This window comes from Xiphophorus maculatus, chromosome 24, assembly GCF_002775205.1.
Source record: "Xiphophorus maculatus strain JP 163 A chromosome 24, X_maculatus-5.0-male, whole genome shotgun sequence".
NCBI lineage: Eukaryota > Metazoa > Chordata > Actinopteri > Cyprinodontiformes > Poeciliidae > Xiphophorus > Xiphophorus maculatus.
This window is the reverse complement of record NC_036466.1, coordinates 6,331,272-6,350,546: the sequence shown is the minus strand read 5'-3', so window position 1 is coordinate 6,350,546 and position 19,275 is coordinate 6,331,272. Positions and strand designations below refer to the sequence as shown.

At 37.7% G+C, this 19,275-nt stretch overlaps 3 protein-coding genes across 15 annotated transcripts in view; all 3 read left to right on the top strand.

Moving 5' to 3' along the window:
- Positions 1–1,847: 1,847 nt before the first annotated feature.
- Positions 1,848–3,846, top strand: rpl31 (ribosomal protein L31). Its single transcript, XM_005807971.2, has 5 exons — positions 1,848–1,909; positions 2,375–2,478; positions 2,856–2,981; positions 3,582–3,694; positions 3,785–3,846. The coding sequence occupies exons 2-5, from the start codon at positions 2,375–2,377 to the stop codon at positions 3,814–3,816; spliced, it is 375 nt and encodes a 124-aa protein (XP_005808028.1). The 5' UTR covers positions 1,848–1,909; the 3' UTR covers positions 3,817–3,846.
- Positions 3,847–4,681: 835 nt separating this feature from the next.
- chst10 (carbohydrate sulfotransferase 10) lies at positions 4,682–8,995 on the top strand. Its single transcript, XM_005807970.2, has 6 exons — positions 4,682–4,817; positions 5,115–5,252; positions 5,803–5,909; positions 6,038–6,263; positions 6,384–6,489; positions 7,366–8,995. The coding sequence occupies exons 2-6, from the start codon at positions 5,159–5,161 to the stop codon at positions 7,916–7,918; spliced, it is 1,086 nt and encodes a 361-aa protein (XP_005808027.1). The 5' UTR covers positions 4,682–4,817; positions 5,115–5,158; the 3' UTR covers positions 7,919–8,995.
- A 3,194-nt stretch (positions 8,996–12,189) lies between these two features.
- Positions 12,190–19,275, top strand: part of LOC102229619 (mitogen-activated protein kinase kinase kinase kinase 4-like) — a 38,856-nt gene continuing 31,770 nt past the window's right edge. For all 13 annotated transcript variants that reach the window (XM_023329470.1, XM_023329469.1, XM_023329472.1 and 10 more), the window contains exons 1-2: positions 12,190–12,459; positions 12,796–12,861. In XM_023329470.1, the coding sequence (XP_023185238.1) occupies positions 12,403–12,459; positions 12,796–12,861 (123 nt within the window). In that variant the 5' untranslated portion in view covers positions 12,190–12,402. The remainder of the gene's footprint in view (positions 12,460–12,795; positions 12,862–19,275) is intronic.

The following is a 19,275-nucleotide window of genomic DNA, read 5'->3' as shown; positions in this document are numbered from 1 at the left end:
TATCAGTAACGTACAATTTATACAGCTTTGGTTTTCTCTGAAGATATTTGTCATTGGATTTTATAGGAATATGAAAAGCGGTAGTTGTAAGACAGTCTTTTAGAGGCAACATTTCACATTTGTTTAAATTTAATTTAAGCCCTGAAGCCTTTGAAAATGTTTCAGTCAATTTGAGAATTTTGGGAATTTCATTCAGGTTATTTAAGAAGATGGTCGTGTCAGCAGCTAGCTCACTAAAATGAGGATTACTACAGCAGTCAGTTACATTTGTAGTTACCTTCTATGTCCACCAGATGGCAGCATGTGCTCTGCTCGGCTTTAAGAACAATGTACTACTTATTGTTTTTATCATTTTTTAAAGTCAATACAAGGCAGTTACTTTACATGTTATGATTTCTGTTCTCTACACTATAAAAATGTTTTAAATATTTATGACTGCTTAATTACAGATGTACTTACCCTCTGTGTCCAGAAACATCATGTTAATACAAAGATGCACAGTAAAAATATTAAAATAAATAATACATAGGGTCGGAATAAAAAGCTCTCCTGCTCTGATATAAAAAATGTCCAGCTTATGGGCTTGAGACGGTTTTGGTTTTATTTTGAACCGCATTTTGAGCGGCGGGTCTATGCTCTCTAGTGGCTGCAAGTGGTAATTACAGCTAATAATAAAGCTGGTGAATTTATAAATACGCTTCCTTCCTGCGAGTTCCTTCAAAATAAAACACCGGAAACATGAATTGTGGTTTGACAAATGATAACATACAAGCACATCTAGCAGCGTTATTATAAATTAAATATAACTATTTGCTTTATTTATTGTGTGAATAACATTTTAACTTGATTCTTTTGACTGAAATACTAGCTATAAATATTTTTGTATTAACAGGATGTGTTTGTTCAGACTAAATAAACCCTAATCTTGATTCTGGAGCGAACCAATTAGTCTGTTTTTTTATCTGAATTTATCAAATTAAACCTGAATTTGTCTGTACATTAATTTGCTACACTCACGTAAATTATTACAACTGCTGCTCTTCGCATTACTACACATTTATCAATTACTCTTTCACAAAACAATTTAAAAACCAAAACCTGGACAGTTTTTATATCAGGGCAGGGGCGCTTTCTTTTTTTCTTTTTTAGAAAAAGAAAAACAGACCCCATATAATTTTGAAAAATGGGTGTATCTGATTGGTTAATTTATCATGTAATTATTTTATAATTATGTTAAAATACTGGTTCCTGCCGTATGATTCAATAAAATGATTAATAATCTACTGTTTTTTTCTGTTTAGTTGACTATGTTTGATTACAAGGATTTACTCCTTGTGATTAAATCAACGAAAACAAAAATAATAATTTTTATTGGATTTTCTGCCTTTATTATATTAACAATAAAAGCCTTGTGATGGATTAGGGTTAGGATTTTCAAACAAGTTTGGCAGTGGTCTACCCATAATATAATAGAAAATTAGGGAAAACCCACTCCAGGGGGCTTCATTAAAGTTATTCTAAATAGTTATGATGTAAGTCTGTCTGGAGAGCAGAACATTTTTTCTCAGAAATATAAAGGTTCTGGAAAAAATAAGTGCCTCGTTCATCCTTCCACGGGGAAACGGGTAAGTTCCAGCAGCAAAAGTCCTTGTTCGTTTTTGAGTTATTAAATTTGTAAATTATAATTGATTTATTTCCTTAACTTTAAGTAGTTGTTTCAAATGTTTTTATATGTATTTATCAATGTCATTATTTGCCAAAAATGTTTCTAGTTGACTCTAAAGCATTGGGAACCACTATTCATCTACCTGTTTCTAGTGTATTTTATTTCCAACGGACCCATTTCCTTCAACTACTCCGCTCTCATTTTGGTCCGTCCTTCCGACTTCCGCCTCAGCTACGAGCCGAGGTGAGTACGTTTATCGGGGTCAAAACCATCTACAATCCATCACCATCCTGTGTTTTAAAAGCAAAATAAATACTCTTTAGCGTTATAAGTATGTATATAAGGACAATATAAAATGCCACATTGTGTTTTAGATAGTTGAACGTATGATTTGGTAGTTAAAACGATGAGATGTAGCAGGGGATCGGGAGATGTGGCTTCAGCTAACGTGGCTAATCTAAGTACGGTTACTCTGTTTTAGAAACAGAATTGGTCCTTAATCAAATATTTTTTTATTACGTCTTCAGTTTATATAAACTGTAATTTATGTATTATTTTTAATAACGTTATGGTTTGCCAAATTAATGCTAACGCGGCGGTTTTCTGTGTAAGATTGATGCTAGTTGAGGTTGAAGCCGCCTTGTAGTTTTAGCATTTGTTCCAAAATCAACTAAATCGGTACTGTAATATATTATTAATGTTCTCCAGATGGCCCCAACCAAGAAAGGAGAGAAAAAGAAGGGGCGTTCAGCCATCAACGAGGTGGTGACCAGAGAGTACACCATCAATATCCACAAGCGCATTCATGGAGTGTGAGTATTGCAGAAAAACAATGTTTTAAGCGCAGTTTGCCATTTGTGAAATCTTTATTATCAAGCCAGGTAAATTAAAGTTCATATTTGGTATGTTTTTTAACATTAGGACAGGTCAAAAATACTTCAATGTATTGACTCCTTCTAAGTATTTTTGTTGTTAGAGATTAGAAATTCAATGAAAATCAAACGTGTTATTCTGTCTGTGTTTATGCAGAGGTTCATCACTGTTTAATATTCTTGATTGTGCATAGAGAACAAAAAGTTATATTTAATGATTGCTGATAAACTGTAAATGGTTGTGTAAACAATCCGACTGTGTGAATTTCATTTCGTCCTCCTTTCTGCTGTTAACGTGACTGAAATGTCTCATGTAGGGGTTTCAAGAAGAGGGCTCCCCGTGCCATCAACGAGATCCGCAAGTTCGCCATGAAGGAGATGGGAACTCCTGATGTCCGCATCGACACTCGCCTCAACAAGGCAGTGTGGAGCAAGGGGATCAGGTCAGTCAGTCTGTCTGAGTTCCACTAATAAACAAAAAGGAAATTAATATGCTTAACATCAAGAAAAACATTATTCGAATTTCCCACTTTTTTTTTTTTTGTTGAAACACTTGATGGTGCATTTAATGCATCTCACTATTGTAGGAGGCTCTCGCCTTATGTAATATAAAATCACACCTAAATCATAATTTCAATTTGGCTGCTCTCTATCCACTAATGTGTGTAATCTGCTTAAAGACTGTACATATTTATTTTTGTGGTTGGATCATTGGAAAATATTGGATGAATTTTAACTCAAGTTGGTGACAGTTGTAGGTATGATATATACCACATAAATACTGATCTGAATCCACTACCTTTATATCTCCAAATATTGTTTTTGTGCTTTCTGGAATTTATACATTGTTCTGTAGAAATGTTTTTATTCTTTTTTTATATATATTTTTTTGGGATTGATTTAATTGGGCTGCTGGTTCTGATGAAAAATCAATTTGTCAACAAAACTGAACTTGCAAACAGCCGACACCTGTGAGGTTTTATTTTAACTTGTTTGGCACTTGAAGCAGCTGTTGAGTCGCCTTCTCCTGATGTGTTGTGCAGGAACGTGCCGTACAGGATGCGCGTACGGCTTTCCAGGAAGCGTAACGAGGATGAGGACTCTGCCAACAAACTCTACACCCTGGTCACATACGTTCCTGTCACCACATGCAAAGGTAAAATCCTCAGGCCGCTGACTCTGAAGTGTCCGTACAAGCAACACAAATGGTTTAATAATGATTTGTTTCTTCTTCATTTCTCAACAGGTCTGCAGACTGTCAACGTTGATGAAAATTAAATTTGTGGAATAAATGAAAAATACAAAGAAGCTTGTCTTTGTCTTTTTGTTGAGCTCATTCTTGTCACTTATTTGTTCCCATAATAAGGAACATGGTGAAAAGTCCGGATGCATTTCTTTATAAAAATGACCTGAAAGTTTATTGACTGAACTTTCTCAAATCTCATGTTACAACCATGAAATTTTAAATGTATTTTACTAGAGTTTTGTCAGACCAATACAAATGAGAGCATGATGGGCAACCATTGGGCAAATTTCATCACAGTTCAATGACAAACAAATGCTAAAACAGGCATTTATTTTGTTTATGTTTTAACCAAACGTTACTGAGATTTTTGATTAAATTTGGAAGACAAAAAGTCAGAATTTGGATTTTAAATAATTCTGAGAGAAAAGGCGGCATTCTGACTTTTAAAGACAGAATGATCATTTTTGTTCCACAAGTGGGAAATTTATGCCGTCATGACAGAAAGTGGACAGAACAAGAGTAACAAATGAAAAAGAATTATAGTAAGGTGTAGAGAAAACATACAAGCTAGACTGAAATATAGATATGAAAATAGAAAAATACAAATGTGTGTATATATAAATATACATAAATATTTAATTATATCTTTAATCAAAAGTTTACATTTTCAAGTGAGAAGCTGGAAATAAAAACTGATCCTGTTTGGAAATCAATGGTCAGTCCCCAGCCTACAAAACGAAAATGTTTCTAAGCCTTCTAAAAATTAATTTAAGTTCATTGAGTATTTATCCATCTATCGACATCGTGTCTACAGCTTCTCAGATGAACACATTCATGCAAGTCTTGAGCATTTGGAAGGAAAAACAGACGCCAAATCTAGGGTGCAGTGACGCGGTCCCATCGCTGGGTGGAGCTGTTCGTTTTGCCTGCACTTGGATCGGATGGCGTGAAAAACACATTAGCTTCGATAGCAATGGCTAATGTTTACTCTTTATTTAACTTAGCTGTCCGCTCTCTGTAAGTCAACATAAAGGTAAGAGGAAATGCTTTACTGGCTCACTATCTACTTTGTCACCTTTTATGAACCTCGCTGAGATAAACTAAGATCTGCGGGATTATCAGAGACGAGCAGGCGTGGCTTGCTAACTGGCAAGATACTTAGCTAGCCAATTAAAGCATTTTTATATAAACTGCTGGAGCTACAAATGCTAATATTTTATAGAAATTTGTACCTCTCCGTGATTTTCGCATTGACACTTCCTTGAATCGCCTTTCACATGATGGCGTCATGTTTTAGGCGTCTCATTTTGCGTGTTGTAAACCTGTCCAGGTGCGAACTTCTGCTTTCCATGGCCGTGGGCTGATGTACACATCATGCGACACCAGTGGCTGCTCCTCGGGGCTTGTGGCTGGGTCCTGCTCGTCCTCATGTTTGTCAGTAAATTCATCAGCTTTAAAACTATTGAAGGTAAGAGACCGGTCATCGATAGTACATCTTGGTGAAAACAAATCACGAAACACTGGATGGAAAACTATCAGGAGACATTGCAGAAGCTTATAGGTCGCAGAGAATTGTTACTGTAATTAAAGCTGAAGATTGTCAAAAGAAATATTAGATGTGCAACATTTTGTTCATTCTACTTTTGTTTTTCAAGCAAATTTTTTCAACTCTTAAAACTTTTGGATATATATTTTTGTTCTTATTGTACTTTTTAATCTTCTCTGTGCTACTTTATAAATTTTAAGGCTACTTGTATCTTAATCCACCTTTCTTTCAATATATGAACATTTTTGAATCTATTTGCCTCTTTTTTTCAGCTACTTTTTGTGTTAAAATACAAAACTGTAGTGATAAGACTCCAATATATATTTTCTTTCAATACTGATGTTTGGGCTGTTTTTTGATTATGATGGCACACTTTGGTGTTAGAAATATTTCAGGATGATAAAGAGATGATTTATTTCATTTTATTCTGCATGTTTAAAAGTCAGATTAACATTTGTTTGTGCTTTCCGAGGTTATAAGAAGCGACCTGCTCAAAGTTGGACTGTGGGAGATACAAAGGTGGTGAAACCGGCATCTGTGCTGAGCGCATTAGAGCAAAATCAAACGTCATCACATCAGGTGAGCAATTTATTTCAGATATTTTTTATGTCTTTATTTTATTTTTTTTAACCTCTTTTCTATTCACAAGAAAAGTTGTTGTGAAATTCAGTCCATCAGCCATTGCAGTTCTTGTGTGATTGTCTCAGCCCTCAGTTGCGGCCACCGTGTCAGATTGGCAGGCGATCTCTGAGAGCCGAATCGAGCATCTTTCAGCCGTGTGTAAGAACAGCAGCCTGAGCAATTTAACTCACGTCTCGATCAGCAAGTTCGTCCTCGACCGCATCTTTGTCTGCGACAAGCGCCAGATCTTGTTCTGTCAGACGCCTAAAGTGGGGAACACGCAGTGGAAGAAGGTGCTCATTGTGCTCAATGGTGAGTACGGGATGGACTGATGCACATTCACTGGAGTTACAGTAGGAATTTACAAGGATAAAGCTGTACTTTAAAGCAGCTTCAAGCTTAGAACGTTTCTGCTTTGTCTTGCTGCTGCAGGAGGTTTTCCCAGCGTGGAAGAAATCCCAGAAAACCTCGTTCACGACCACGACAAAAACGGCCTGCCCCGCCTATCGTCATTCTCCCCGCAGGAAATAACTCAAAGGTTGGTTTTGTTTATTGTGCGTAAATTGCGTACAGCAGACAATTTTTTTTCCTGCAAGTGCAATGGATACAATTTCAGGAAATCTGACATGCCTCTGTTACATTTTTTGAAATTAGGGCTGCAACTAACGATTGTTTATTCAAACAATTCATTGTTTTAATACATTTTCACATTCTATAGATTTTTCAATTAACTGCTTACACCTTTTTATATAATATTAGAAATTCATTAAAATAAAAAAGATGATTAAATTCACTTTTTAAATAAAAAATACAGACATTTTCTTACCTACAATGCAATGACTTCAGTGAATGTGAACTGGGTGAAGCTAAAACTATGGAAATGTTTTGGGTAAAATCTTTACAAATGAAGGTGATTTTATCTTAAATCCAAAATGTTTATATATTTTGTATAGTTTGGGTCTAATTATTGCTCTGATAATGTTGGGGGGTTTTTCAGCAAATGACCTTTCTCTTTTAGTCTATATTCTGGGTCAGCGATTGATTGATTACTGAATTAGTTGATGATTATTTCAAGAATCAATTAATCTGATTAATCAATTGATTATTCCTACCTGGAATACTCACATTTGCATCTTTCTGTGAAAGTCATAGTTTGTGGAGAGATTATAAAGAATCAAGAGGATTTAATTTCACAAAAGTATCAGACAGGAGAAGGATATGTATAAAATCCACGCAAGGCAGGTGAAGACGGTCATATATAGTTGGGATTCTCCAACTATGACACAATAGTGACTAAACCTGCATTGTCCTCCGAATGTTTTCCTGCATTTTAAGTTTCGGTTATGTGCACACTTTTATTTCTTGTGGGAGTTTTTCAAATTAGCTTGTTAATCCTTGCTGTGTGCTTCACCAGATTAAACTCTTACTTTAAGTTCTTCATCGTGAGAGATCCCTTCGAACGCCTCATTTCTGCGTTCAAGGACAAGTTTGTGAAGAACCCCCGCTTCGAGCCCTGGTACAAGCACGACATCGCGCCGGCCATCATACGCAAATACCGCAGGAACCACCGCGAGAGCGACTTGGCCGCCTCCGGCCTGCACTTTGAGGACTTTGTCCGTTATCTGGGAGATGCCGAGGGCCGCCGGCGGATGGACCGGCAGTTCGGGGAGCACATCATCCACTGGGTGACGTACGCGGAGCTGTGCGCGCCGTGCGAAATAAACTACAGCGTGGTCGGGCACCACGAGACCCTGGAGCACGACGCGGCGTTCATCCTGAGAGCGGCCGGCATCCACCAGCTGGTGTCGTACCCGGCCATTCCTCCGGGCATCACACGCTACAACAAGACCAAGGTGGAGCACTACTTCTCAGGGATCAGCAAGCGGGACATCAGGCGTCTTTATGCACGATACCACGGCGACTTCCAGCTGTTTGGTTACCCGACGCCAGAGTTTTTACTTAACTGAATGGAAAAACTTAACTAGGGTGCTGGTTTTCAGCATCATTGCTGCCATAGGAAGAGCAGACTTTAAAATGTGTTGCCTACTTTTATTCCAATGGTCTTGTTGGAATAATTGGGGTGAGCTGTGTTGAGAATTCTGCTGAATTATCATTTTACTGAAGGAAAGTAGTCGCTATAATAATTAATGAGAGGTGTAAATCAAACGAAGAACACATTTAACGGTTTTATATTTAATAATCATGTCTGACTTTTTATCATTTGTTATACAGGCATATAGTCCTGTAAATGTAGCTATATTATTGCACTGTTTGGATCTCCTGATTCAGGGATTCGTTATGGATGATGCTGCAGGTGCATCTCAGTAAATTAGAATACCATTGAAATTTACTTTTTTTTTTTTTTTAGCTTAAACATTGTGTTATAATGTTATTCTCTCATCAAAAACATACCAGGAGTGTTGCCTTGATTATTTAATGCATGTTTGAGAAACCGTTCAATCTCACAAAAAAGCCCCACAAAAGTTCCCCTTTAAAAGTTTATTTCAGTTGAACCACCTATGTAGATGAATTAAACAAATGTAGTAATTTTTGATAAACTATTTAAACTCGTTGGTGATGTTTTCAGATGCTGTGCAGCTGCAGATCCTGTTCTGTTACAATTGAAGGTCCTCTGGAGAACAAACTGAGCACTTGTGGTTTTTCGTTAAGGTTTTTATGACTTATTGAGCAGTGTTAACTTTTTTACATTTTTATAATAATGAAGTTTGCTTCAACCGAGGCAAACAAATGTCTTGTCTAGGGGGAAAAAAAACAAAAACCTGCGTAAGGTTAATATGGGTGTAATAATGAACTGAAAAACTGACTCCCTTTGTGCCGACACTGGATTTTGAAAGCTACTTTTTTTCTACAAGAAGTGTAACACTTAAATGTTCTTAACATGACTTGCAATTAGACATTTTTATTAAATGTTGATATTTATATTAGGACTTTGGTGACGAGTGGCTGCAAGTTTTAAAGCATTATTGGCTCCCTGTGGGTAGTTGTGTTTGAGAGACTGGGTTTAAAATAAAGGAGTAAAATACCTTTGTGGTGCTTTTCATTTGTTGGGTTTGAATTTTGTGCAAACAATTTAAAGGGTCATACGACAAACCTTGTGTATCTGTTTTGGATTCACTTTTGACATTTCAGCAGTGTGGTTTCAAAGAAACAGTGACACTGTCTTTGTTTTCTTTCTGTTATCCCAACAACCTGCTGCAACAATTCACAAAAAAAAGCAAAGTGGACAACTTGAAGATGCAATTTCTACCTAATGAATATTACAAACTAACATCTTCTTAGATACTACTCAGAATGACCCAAGCTTTAAAAAAATATCGAAACATTCAGTGTCTAAATCATTAATGCAATGATACCAAACATCCACGAGGTGGCGGTAAATACTTGAATTAACGTTGATACCAGCTTTGAACTCCGATGAACCCTTGATCTAACTGCCTCCACTCGAGGCTGTTGCGGTGAAATATTGGATTAATAAAAGTCACCTGTTCTGTGGGCAAAACAAACATCCCCAGACATAAGATAACACTAATCACATCAACACAAGGAACAGAGTTTACATTTATTATCTGCTGAATGTTCGCGTTTGGTTTCTGGTATCTTTTTTGACATTAATTTACTAAGCGTTAGTCACGTTTTAACATCTCATAAATATTGAACTTTCCCCCATTTTTATTAAATGTTGCAACCACAAGCTACATTGTGTTTGAACTGGATTTTATGACGTAGACAACACAAAAAGTGCTTAATTGTGAAGCAGGAGGAAATTGTGTAAACTTTAGCTAATTTCTTTAGTGCAAAAATCAGCCAGACTGTACGTAGAACATCTGTGAACATCTAAAAGAAACAGAATAGTGTTTTTTGAGGACTGATGTTGCAGTTCTCTATGTCTAAATCATCAATTGTGACACTGATTAAATGTTTTGGGTCTCTGACCTTACGGAAGGGAAACCTCCACCCCAGTCTTGAATGGTTAAAGTGTTAAGGTTAAAGTGAAGTGTTTGGTATCCACAACACAGAGTGTATATTGTAGCATACTCTTTCCATGTTCAGATGATGGATTGGACAATGCTCAGCAAGTTGTTGAAAGCTTGGGTTGTTAATTATAAATATATAAATGCATGCCACACTTTTCAGATTTTCTTTTACTTTACATTTACAAACTACTTTGTGTTTGTCTACTAAATAAAATACATTGAATGAAAAGTTCTCTGCATTTTCTCCCTCAGCTTTGTTGCTTTGCCCCCAGCCTGCCCAACTGGTTCCTCCTGTCTTTTTATTTGCATGTCTTGATAAAGTTTGTTCAAGCAACAGATTGTCTTTCTCTGTTTGGACCTTTCACTGTACTATGGCGGTAATTAACTGACATCCTGCCTTTTGCTTTTGCTTTGTTAGAAAGCATTCAGAGCATGACAGCATGTAGCGCGCTTAAAGGATTTATGACTATTGGCGCAGGTGCAGAATGGCTTGAGATAAAGACGCAGAGCCGTGATTGAACTACATCAACAAACTGAGTGAGGTTTGCAGAAATTACAGTTTTTAGTACAACTGACTCACCTGCAAAACTGTACTGATTTTTAACTTCTTCACTATTAAGATAGTAATCAGTTCTGGAAATTATTGTAGCAAAAATTCCTTATTTATTTTTCTCCTAAAGCTCTTCCGTGTCTCAACTGTCCAGACACAACATCCCTCCTGATTCTGCTCATCTGCCACACCCATGCTTAGCAGTGTGAACATTTTAGGCCAATGTGCACACGTCCATGTGGATCCAGGCTGGCGTCTGCCCTTGTCTCACCTGTCTGCCCGCTGAGGTGCTTTGTGTAAACACCAGCGCGCGGGCTGAAGTCGGTTGGACAGTTCAGGCAGGAATTGTGTGTCATCATCACTGTATCCACGCTCACTGAGGAGAGACCCAGCCCTAATCTCTCTGTGTGCAACCAACCGGCTTCCTGTGTTTGAGGGATTCTCTTCTAAATCAGCGTGAAGCCAGAGGAAAGCAGACAGAAGAGAAGCTCTGCTGGGATAGCTTCACCTTCAGCATAAAAGAAAGACAGATAGAGTTCCTGGTGTTACAGTGAAATAGTAAAAGAGGAAAAATACATTGCTAAGTAGGAAAATAACAATAGATTGGTTGAAAATGAATCCGATATTGATGCAGATTTAACCTAGACACATCCTTATAATATTTTTTAAGTTACTTTTTAACAAGCATTAGTAATAAAATTGCAAAGAGATCTTAAACCGGAGATAGCTGAACCTGAGAAATGAGAGGCAAAGAAATTATTCATATTGGACATGTGTCATATACTTAAATGAGAAAGCACCGAAACACAAGAAGGAAAAAGGGTAAAATCATTTGCAAAGTGTGGTTTAATATAGAGAATAGAGTTTTAAAAAATGGCCATATAATGAACACAAAGAGAACAAGAGGGAGTAAAAGCACATATTTCTGAAAAAAAAACATATCTGAGCATATAATTGAACAAAACAAACACAGGGAAAAGAGAAAATAATATATAAAGAAATGCATGTAGCTACACAAGAAAAGCCCAAAACAATATCAGAACACTCACAAAAGTACATTTGAGGTCTTATGGATTATGGTAAAATACCAATCTGATTAAAGTAATAAATTGTTTTAAAGAGGCAGGAAGCCGAAAAAATCGCTCAAAATTATTGGATACAAGCAACTTGCAAACTGCAAAATACATAAATAAACAAATACATTTGAAAAACATTAACATCCAAAATGTAAACTTGTTTTTTTAAAAGAATTACTGTATATTTTGTTTCTTTATGTGGTGACTAGTTCTTTCATATACTTTCTACTTAACTTTATTCAACAGACCATTTTCTCAGATCTTATAGTGACTTGATTTTCTTTTCAGATTTTTCTAATTTTTTTCAAATATACACTTCTAAATAATTCATGAACTGAATTCTAACTATGCTTGAAAAAAACAACACATAACAGGCATAAATGATTATTTGAGGTATTTGTATGTACATAACCTGTTTATTTTCTATTTTGATTGCAGTAAAAGCAACAAAATACCCAGATATCTATATGCTTTTCTATACAGTTTCCATACATATCTAAAAATATATAACATGTAACAAATGTTATCTTTCACGAACATTATTTTGGGGAGGACAGATTAGATACTTTTATTTTGAAACGGCCCAGCGGAAGTCAGCCATTGACTGATAGCTTGACCAACAGCGAGGCAGCAGCAGCAGCACACAGAGAGCCCGCTGCCACCTCAACATGGAGTAGCTGGAGCCGAGCGCCTACTGCCGAAGAGCGGATTCCTTTGACGGGAATACCCGGCGCCATATATTTAATTTATCTGCCAAGAAAAACCCTCGCCAATGATACAGCGGCCATATTTAGTAGAGTCACAGGGAAGCCCGGCTTTTATTTGAAAAGATGGCGAACGACTCTCCAGCTAAAAGTCTGGTAGACATAGACTTGGCTTCATTGCGGGTGAGTGCTGGGGACCCGAGACGGATGTTTTTCCTGCTCTTTATTTTTTTTTTTTGCCTCTTTTTTTATTTAATATTTCTCTGTAAACCGTCCTCTCTTTAAAGCGCTTTACACGAGCAGGTTTCGGCGTTTTTTGTGTGCGAAAGATGCTTTAAAAACGAGCGCTGAGGCTCATCGAGGTGTTGCCAGTGTCTGATTTTCCTTTGTTCGAGATGCGTTTGGCATGTAGGGGAAACCAGGGCGCAACAGCTGGCGGACACCGGACAATGTTATCAGTTTTAAGATGTAGCAGCACTTGTTATTGAACCACCCTGTCTTTTTTTTTCTCTACTGCAGGATCCGGCTGGGATATTTGAGCTGGTGGAGGTAGTTGGAAATGGCACCTATGGACAAGTATACAAGGTTGGTTGGAGGCATGGCCTGTCCTGTTTTCATCTAATCTGTTTTTCTGTTTTAAACTCTAAGAACAAAGGAAGGGACAATAGGCTGGATGGTAAGGTTGGACCACATGGAGGGAGAACGAGCAGCGCTTTCCCTCTGGTGTTATTGTTAAGAGTTGGCCTGGGAGGTGAGGGTTAATGGCTGAATCAGACCATGTAAACTCTGATGCATCACCCATCTTGCATCAACAAAAGAGTAGATAAGAAGTCCTCGCCTTAATGTAGGCAAAACCTCCAAGAGTCAGATGTCACAAACCAACAGAGCATTAAAAGACTTACAATCGGGCCAAGATCATGTAGATACAACATCCTGGGGTGAAACATGATTTAAACTTGAACAGTAGATTGCTCATATTATGAAATTTGCACTTTCCGTCTTGTTCAGTGTTCCTTCAGGTAACTGACAAAGGATTTAGCAATACTAAACGTTTAGTATGGCAACAAGTCCCTAAATGGGAAATAAATTCTAAAAAATATGCATCCGATGTTAAAAAAACATAGCTGGACTACAAAAATTATATTGTAAATAATACATAAATAAACATCACATTTTGAAATTGCTGTTAGAAGTTTATACTCCTAACCCATATACAAAATGTTGTGATATTTCTGAGCTTAGTCAAAACATCTGTCAATAGTTTGCATACAAGACAGTAAAATTTCAATTTATTGGTTAAAAGAAATTACATTTTATAGCACATTTATTATCATTACAATAGTTTACACTATTAATATTCCATAATACTACTTGGACAGCAGTTATATTGGCTCATCATATATGTGTATCTAAAGACTTTGTTTCTAGAACATTTAGTTGTTCTGGGAAAATGTGTATATATATATAGAAAAAACATATTTTTCAGTGATCATTGCTGCTGGGACAGAAAGGATTAATTCAGTTTTTCCTGCATCTGGTTTAACTGCTTGTCATATTGTCATGACAACTTCCTCCTACGTTATTGTATATTTGATTTTTTCCTGATATCAAGCAGTTATCAGTGAGAGTTGTGACGCTGCAGCCTACAAAGCTGTTTTTAAGAACCATGTAATTGTGGCTTTTGTTTGTGTTCCAAATAACAAATGTTCACAGGTCAATGCACAGCGGTGCAATGAGAAATGGATTTCCACCTCAGGATTTCAGGAAACACAACGTTTCTTAGAAAGAGCACTGAAACAAAACGGCAGATTTTACTTTACATGTGTGTTGTGGTGATGGTATAAGAGGCACAAGAATCTAGCTGATCAGCTGGGAATGGAAAACCAATATGGCGGAGCAACATTTGACTGATTTTTGATCTAGATGCCGAAGTTGGATTTGACCAGAATAACCTTTTTTCTTCACTATGTGGTTTTAAATCTAACAAAATGGAGGAACAGAAAGATTAGCTCCACTTATGTATCCAAGCACATGTTTCTAATCTTTTGGCAGATTTATTTCAAACTCAAAAAGTGCATTGTAGCGCCTGCTGTTTGGTGAATCTCTGGGTTTTTACCTTGCAGGTTTAAACCAGAGTTTGACTCAAACAATCTCCCAACTGGGATTGTCTTCTGAACTGTTCATTTACCAGTTTGAATGCTTCCATCTGATTTGGTTTCTGTACAAATTCACCCAAAAACGGCACCTCTGCATGTAGTCTTAACTTGTAGCTTCCTCTGTTGTGTTGGCATGGCAATGGCGTGGGTGGCGCTGCAGGTGCATGCAAGGTGGGGTCAACTGGGTCATTACAAGTCTGCCTGTATCACTTTTGGCAGCCGCAGCATGTGATTCAGCAATGCTTGAACGTCATCTCAATGGACAGTTGCTCAAGATCTTTAATAATGAAAATTAGTCTGCATTGGTCATGAACTGTTTTAATGTTGCCAAATATTCTTGAAATCCATTCTGTGTTCCCTCATATGGCTCAAACACACTGATGCAACGATAAAGAATAAAAGTGAAGAACTTTGATGGAGAAATTTGATTTAAAACTTGCAAATAAGGAGAATAAGCTATAAGGAATGATAAACAATAGGATCTGCCTTTGGGATGTCATCAGAAACATGTAGGTTTTCGTGCTTGTCTTTTGGATGCCTGTTTTTCTCTCTATTCAATCTTTTTTTTTTAAAATGGGGAACAAATTGAAAACATGTCAGTAGCTGAAAAATGATATATATATAGTCAGTTTTTTTTAATTTTTAAACTAAAGTCTGGCCAGTATCTTTACGTTTTCTGTTTATTTACAACAAAACCAAAAAACGTAAAGACTTTTTTCTAATTTGGTGACTAATTGTGTTCCTCTTGTCCATCTGCACTCTGTGTTGCATTTCCATGCCTTAAACTACCATTGCCTACTGATGAAAGGCATCGCCACGCAGGAATGGAGGCAGACGGATTCATCTTTCTGTGCATGATGGGTTTTTTTTCTTCTTCTTCTTGCAGCTGGATTGCTAAATGGCATTACCCAGCAGATATGTCCAGTTCAAAGCATGGCATTGAGGGTTAATGCTGTCTTATGCTAGCTTTCAGCGGTGCTCCAGTGACCTCCATTCAGTCGTTCCAGCATAATAAACTCCCAGTCTGTCCCCTCCTTGAAATTGTGCTCATGTGACTACTTGAAGTCAACTCTTTTAATGTGGATCCTTCCATGTTATCTTCCCACCACATGCTTTTAAACTCAACATATCATGGAGAAGGGAATTAGAGCCTCTCCCTCTTTTTTTTGACCATTTAATCTCTTTCTACATTCAGCGTTCGGCGCTAATTCTATTTGCGAGCGTCGCCATGCGAGAATGGAGCTCACAGTTGTCAGATTAGCTCGCGGTTGACACAAAAGATGTAGTAGTTGCAGGCAGCCTGCATGAGATAAGCCCAAACTGTCTCCAGTGAAGTCGCTGCCAAGTGCTGGAGCTCTGCTGCAGCGGCTTCCTGTCGATCGGCTGTCGATTAGCGAACTGGCCGGAGGGATGTGGCGTTCGCGACTGAGAGAGGAGCAGCTGTCCGGCTCCAGACAGAACCCACAAAGCTCGGCTTGTCTCCGCGGCCGTTTGGGTCTCTCGCTCCGTCAGTCGCCGGGGTCTGTAGAAAGGAGGCGTTTGTCTGCAGCGTTTCAAAGTCCAACCAACTGAATAATCACAACAGGCTCCCCTCTAACTGAAAACTGGGAGGAGTTTTGTCCTCCCTCTGAGGCCTTTTCTGCTTTGTCCACTGCTTGGTCACACTTTGCAAGCCCCCTTGTTCCCCCAGATTTGTTTTTTTCCCCCTGTTGTCACAATGTGTTCGAGCTTGTTTTTTATGAGACATTTTCATAAAAGGTTTCTGAATTTGTCAGGCATTTATGATAGTAAAGTTTTTGTAATAATTTTGATTCATTGTTGTGACAATGTCTTAAGATCCTCAAAACTATCAGTATTGTCAGGATTGTTACTCATACTATTCATTCAATGAAAGCAACAATAAATTTGAAAATATAACTAAATGCAGCTACAATTTATATAAATCACACTTCTTTCTGTGACTGATGTCCTGAAGACGCGTATTCCAAATGGGAATGTTTTTCAAGATCACCATTTGTGTTTCTGGGGATACATTTAATGTGACACACATTCGCAGCTTCTAAAAAAGAAGTAATGTTTTTTTCCCCCATCGCTTTTATTATTATCACAATAGTACCACAAAATACGGTGTTAAAACTTTTAGGCCATTTCGCCCACCCTTATAATTTGGCAGCATCTTCTGTTTTTACTGAAGAGCTGTAAAAAAGGCATTTTGTAGCACTTAAATGTTTCTGATAATCATATAGATTTTAATCAGATAAATACCAGGTTTTAAATGAACAAGTAATTACCATCCTTTGGTAAATCACAAATTATCTATAACAACAGCTGCCACACTTGCAGCTACCTACTTTAGTCCTTTAGGATAGAACCTGACAGACAACCTGAAGTAGGCTAGATCTCCAATAGCAACACATAATACTTTAGTCTAAAGAAATTTAAGATCAGTTTGGTTATAAGGTCATATCTAAAGGGCAGCACATATCTGCAATGATGCTCGACCCTGTTTTAATTTTGTCTTAATGGCCAACGCTTAAAGCGATCCTTTTCAAACATGTACTATTCAAGAAGATGAAAGCTACTGAATAAAACATGAATGCCACTCCAACCCTCCCATAGCTGCTACTCTTCTGCCTTCATAGTTCTTCTTCCTTTGTTGTTTCATGGCACCAATTGCAGTGGAAGAAAATAATTTAAAGTGGTGGTGAGAAATCTGGTTTAAGTGGAAATATAAAGAAGAAACACAAAGCTCATGTTTTGAAGATGTGTAAAAGACTCGCATAGTAAAAATTAGTAAGTAATTTATGTTCCATATGGAAGACTGACATCTGTTGACATAAATTGATAAATATATTTAAAAAATTCACTGATCTGATGTGGGTCAAGATCCAGAAGTTAAAAATGATATTGACAAGATTTCATAGTCTCTTCAGATTCTAAAATGTGCAACCATTTTAGAATAAAGTGTACAAACTCTGAAGTCCTTATTTCTGCAAAACAAGAATACAGAAATCTGTGAAGATACCATGAATTTACACTGTAAAAACGAAGGAAGAACCTGGTTTCCTGGTCTTAAAATGCCATGTAAATGTTTTGGTGGCCATGCTGTGCTCCTGTCTCTCTAAACCTGCTCGGTCTGTCAGGATAACGGCCATCGCCCCTGGAGAGGTGCCAGATTACAGTCAGCTTCTAAAAACACAGCAAAGCAGTTTTTCCCCCCTCTGTTTTTTGGCAGACAGCCTTAATGAAAATGGCTTTAGGGTTAAAAAGCACACTTTAAATCACTTATGTTGGTTTAGACAGTTAGCTGATTGGCATGTAAGCTGATGGAGATTAATTTGAGTTCAGGTTTTGCATTAATAAGCTTACAAACTAATATTTAAGTTGTTTTCTAATCAGATTGTGATCTGCTCGCTTGGTTACACAAGATTTTCTGATGTCATTCTGACTACAGATATCTGTCAACACTTCTATCATGTGTAAACTATCCAGTTGTCTGGAAGTTACTGTTCATACTCTCTTCCATTAGTCACTGTATTTCCAAATATTTGACCTCAGTGTTTTACATGCTCATGTGTTAGACAAAGAGCTTCTTACTAAGCTCTCCCTGCTTATCAGTGGCACTGACCGACTGAGTGTACCAAGTCTGGGGCCTCTCTTTAGATATCATGACTCAAAAGAAGGAAAAAATGACCCAAGATAAGCCTGAGAGGAACATGAATCCTTGAATTGCAAATGGTATGCAGAGAAGATTCTCCCTGCAGTACAGAATCACCATATATAGTCATCACGCCCGAGCCCACAGCGCCCATGTCGACCTGTCTGCTATGCATCTGTGGGGTGTGCCAACTTCTGTGCCCTGTTATTTTCACACTTCTCCTGCGTTTAGAAAATTAACATCAGAATGCCCAGTCTCAGAAGAACAGAAACCTTGTTTCCTGCAGATCTTTGGTTAAATCTGGAGAAGCTTGTTCTGAATCTTTGCAGCTATGTAGGTCATGTGGTCCATCTTTTCCTTTTGTTTACTCTGCCAATCGGAGTGGCAGCCTCTCCCCTGCCCTCAGAATCAGACGGTCGTCCTCGGGGGGCAAGCTCTGCCTGATGGGCATAAAGGCTCTGAGCTGCTGCTGAACCTCTCCTTCAGTCTGTTTAAAGGCCCACCAACCATATGGGCTGTGCAATACTTGTTTTGTACCACAGGGCAGTGGTTGGAGCAAATTTTGTATTTTTGTCCAATTTTAGCAACCTTACAATGTAGTTTGAATAATAAGCATGGGGGAAAATTTTATTTCCTCTCCTTTTGTGTAAATGTTAGTTCATCCATCTGTCCACATATCCTTCTGATTGTTTATCCATCTGCCTGCTCTTGTCCATTGGTCCATCATTCCATCTTCTGCCCATCTCTATCATACTATCTGGGTGTCAATAGTTTGACTGGTGTCAATTATGAAAGTCCATCCAGTTGTCAATCTTTGTCGTCCCTCCATCCTTCTGGACATCTTTCAGATTCTCCAGAAGGATATCAATCAATCTGTTCCTCTATCCATCGTCTCTGTCCTTCCAGTTGTTTATAATCAGTCCATCCATCTGTCTACCCCATTCAGCGTTAATTTCTCTGTTCTATTTTAATAGTTCAAACACCAAATTGATCATAACATGCACAGTGTAAACTTTCTTGGCATTACAGCAGAAGCTAACAATCACAGTCTTTCTTATTTCCACGCTTAGGGTTACTGCCAATCCACACCAAGGAAAATGAATGGTTCCCCTGAATTAGCTGCTTTTAAAACCCATCCAATATCTACATAAAAATCTGCGACTAGGTGAATTTTCCACTAATAAT

Coding starts and splice junctions, on each gene's coding strand:
- chst10 (XM_005807970.2), top strand. CDS start 5,159: ATGCGACACCAGTGGCTGCTCCTCGGGGCTTGTGGCTGGGTCCTGCTC. Junction 5,910..6,037: donor ATCAAACGTCATCACATCAG/GTGAGCAATTTA, acceptor TGATTGTCTCAG/CCCTCAGTTGCGGCCACCGT. Junction 6,490..7,365: donor CCGCAGGAAATAACTCAAAG/GTTGGTTTTGTT, acceptor GTGCTTCACCAG/ATTAAACTCTTACTTTAAGT.
- rpl31 (XM_005807971.2), top strand. CDS start 2,375: ATGGCCCCAACCAAGAAAGGAGAGAAAAAGAAGGGGCGTTCAGCCATC. Junction 2,479..2,855: donor CACAAGCGCATTCATGGAGT/GTGAGTATTGCA, acceptor TGTCTCATGTAG/GGGTTTCAAGAAGAGGGCTC. Junction 2,982..3,581: donor GTGTGGAGCAAGGGGATCAG/GTCAGTCAGTCT, acceptor TGTGTTGTGCAG/GAACGTGCCGTACAGGATGC.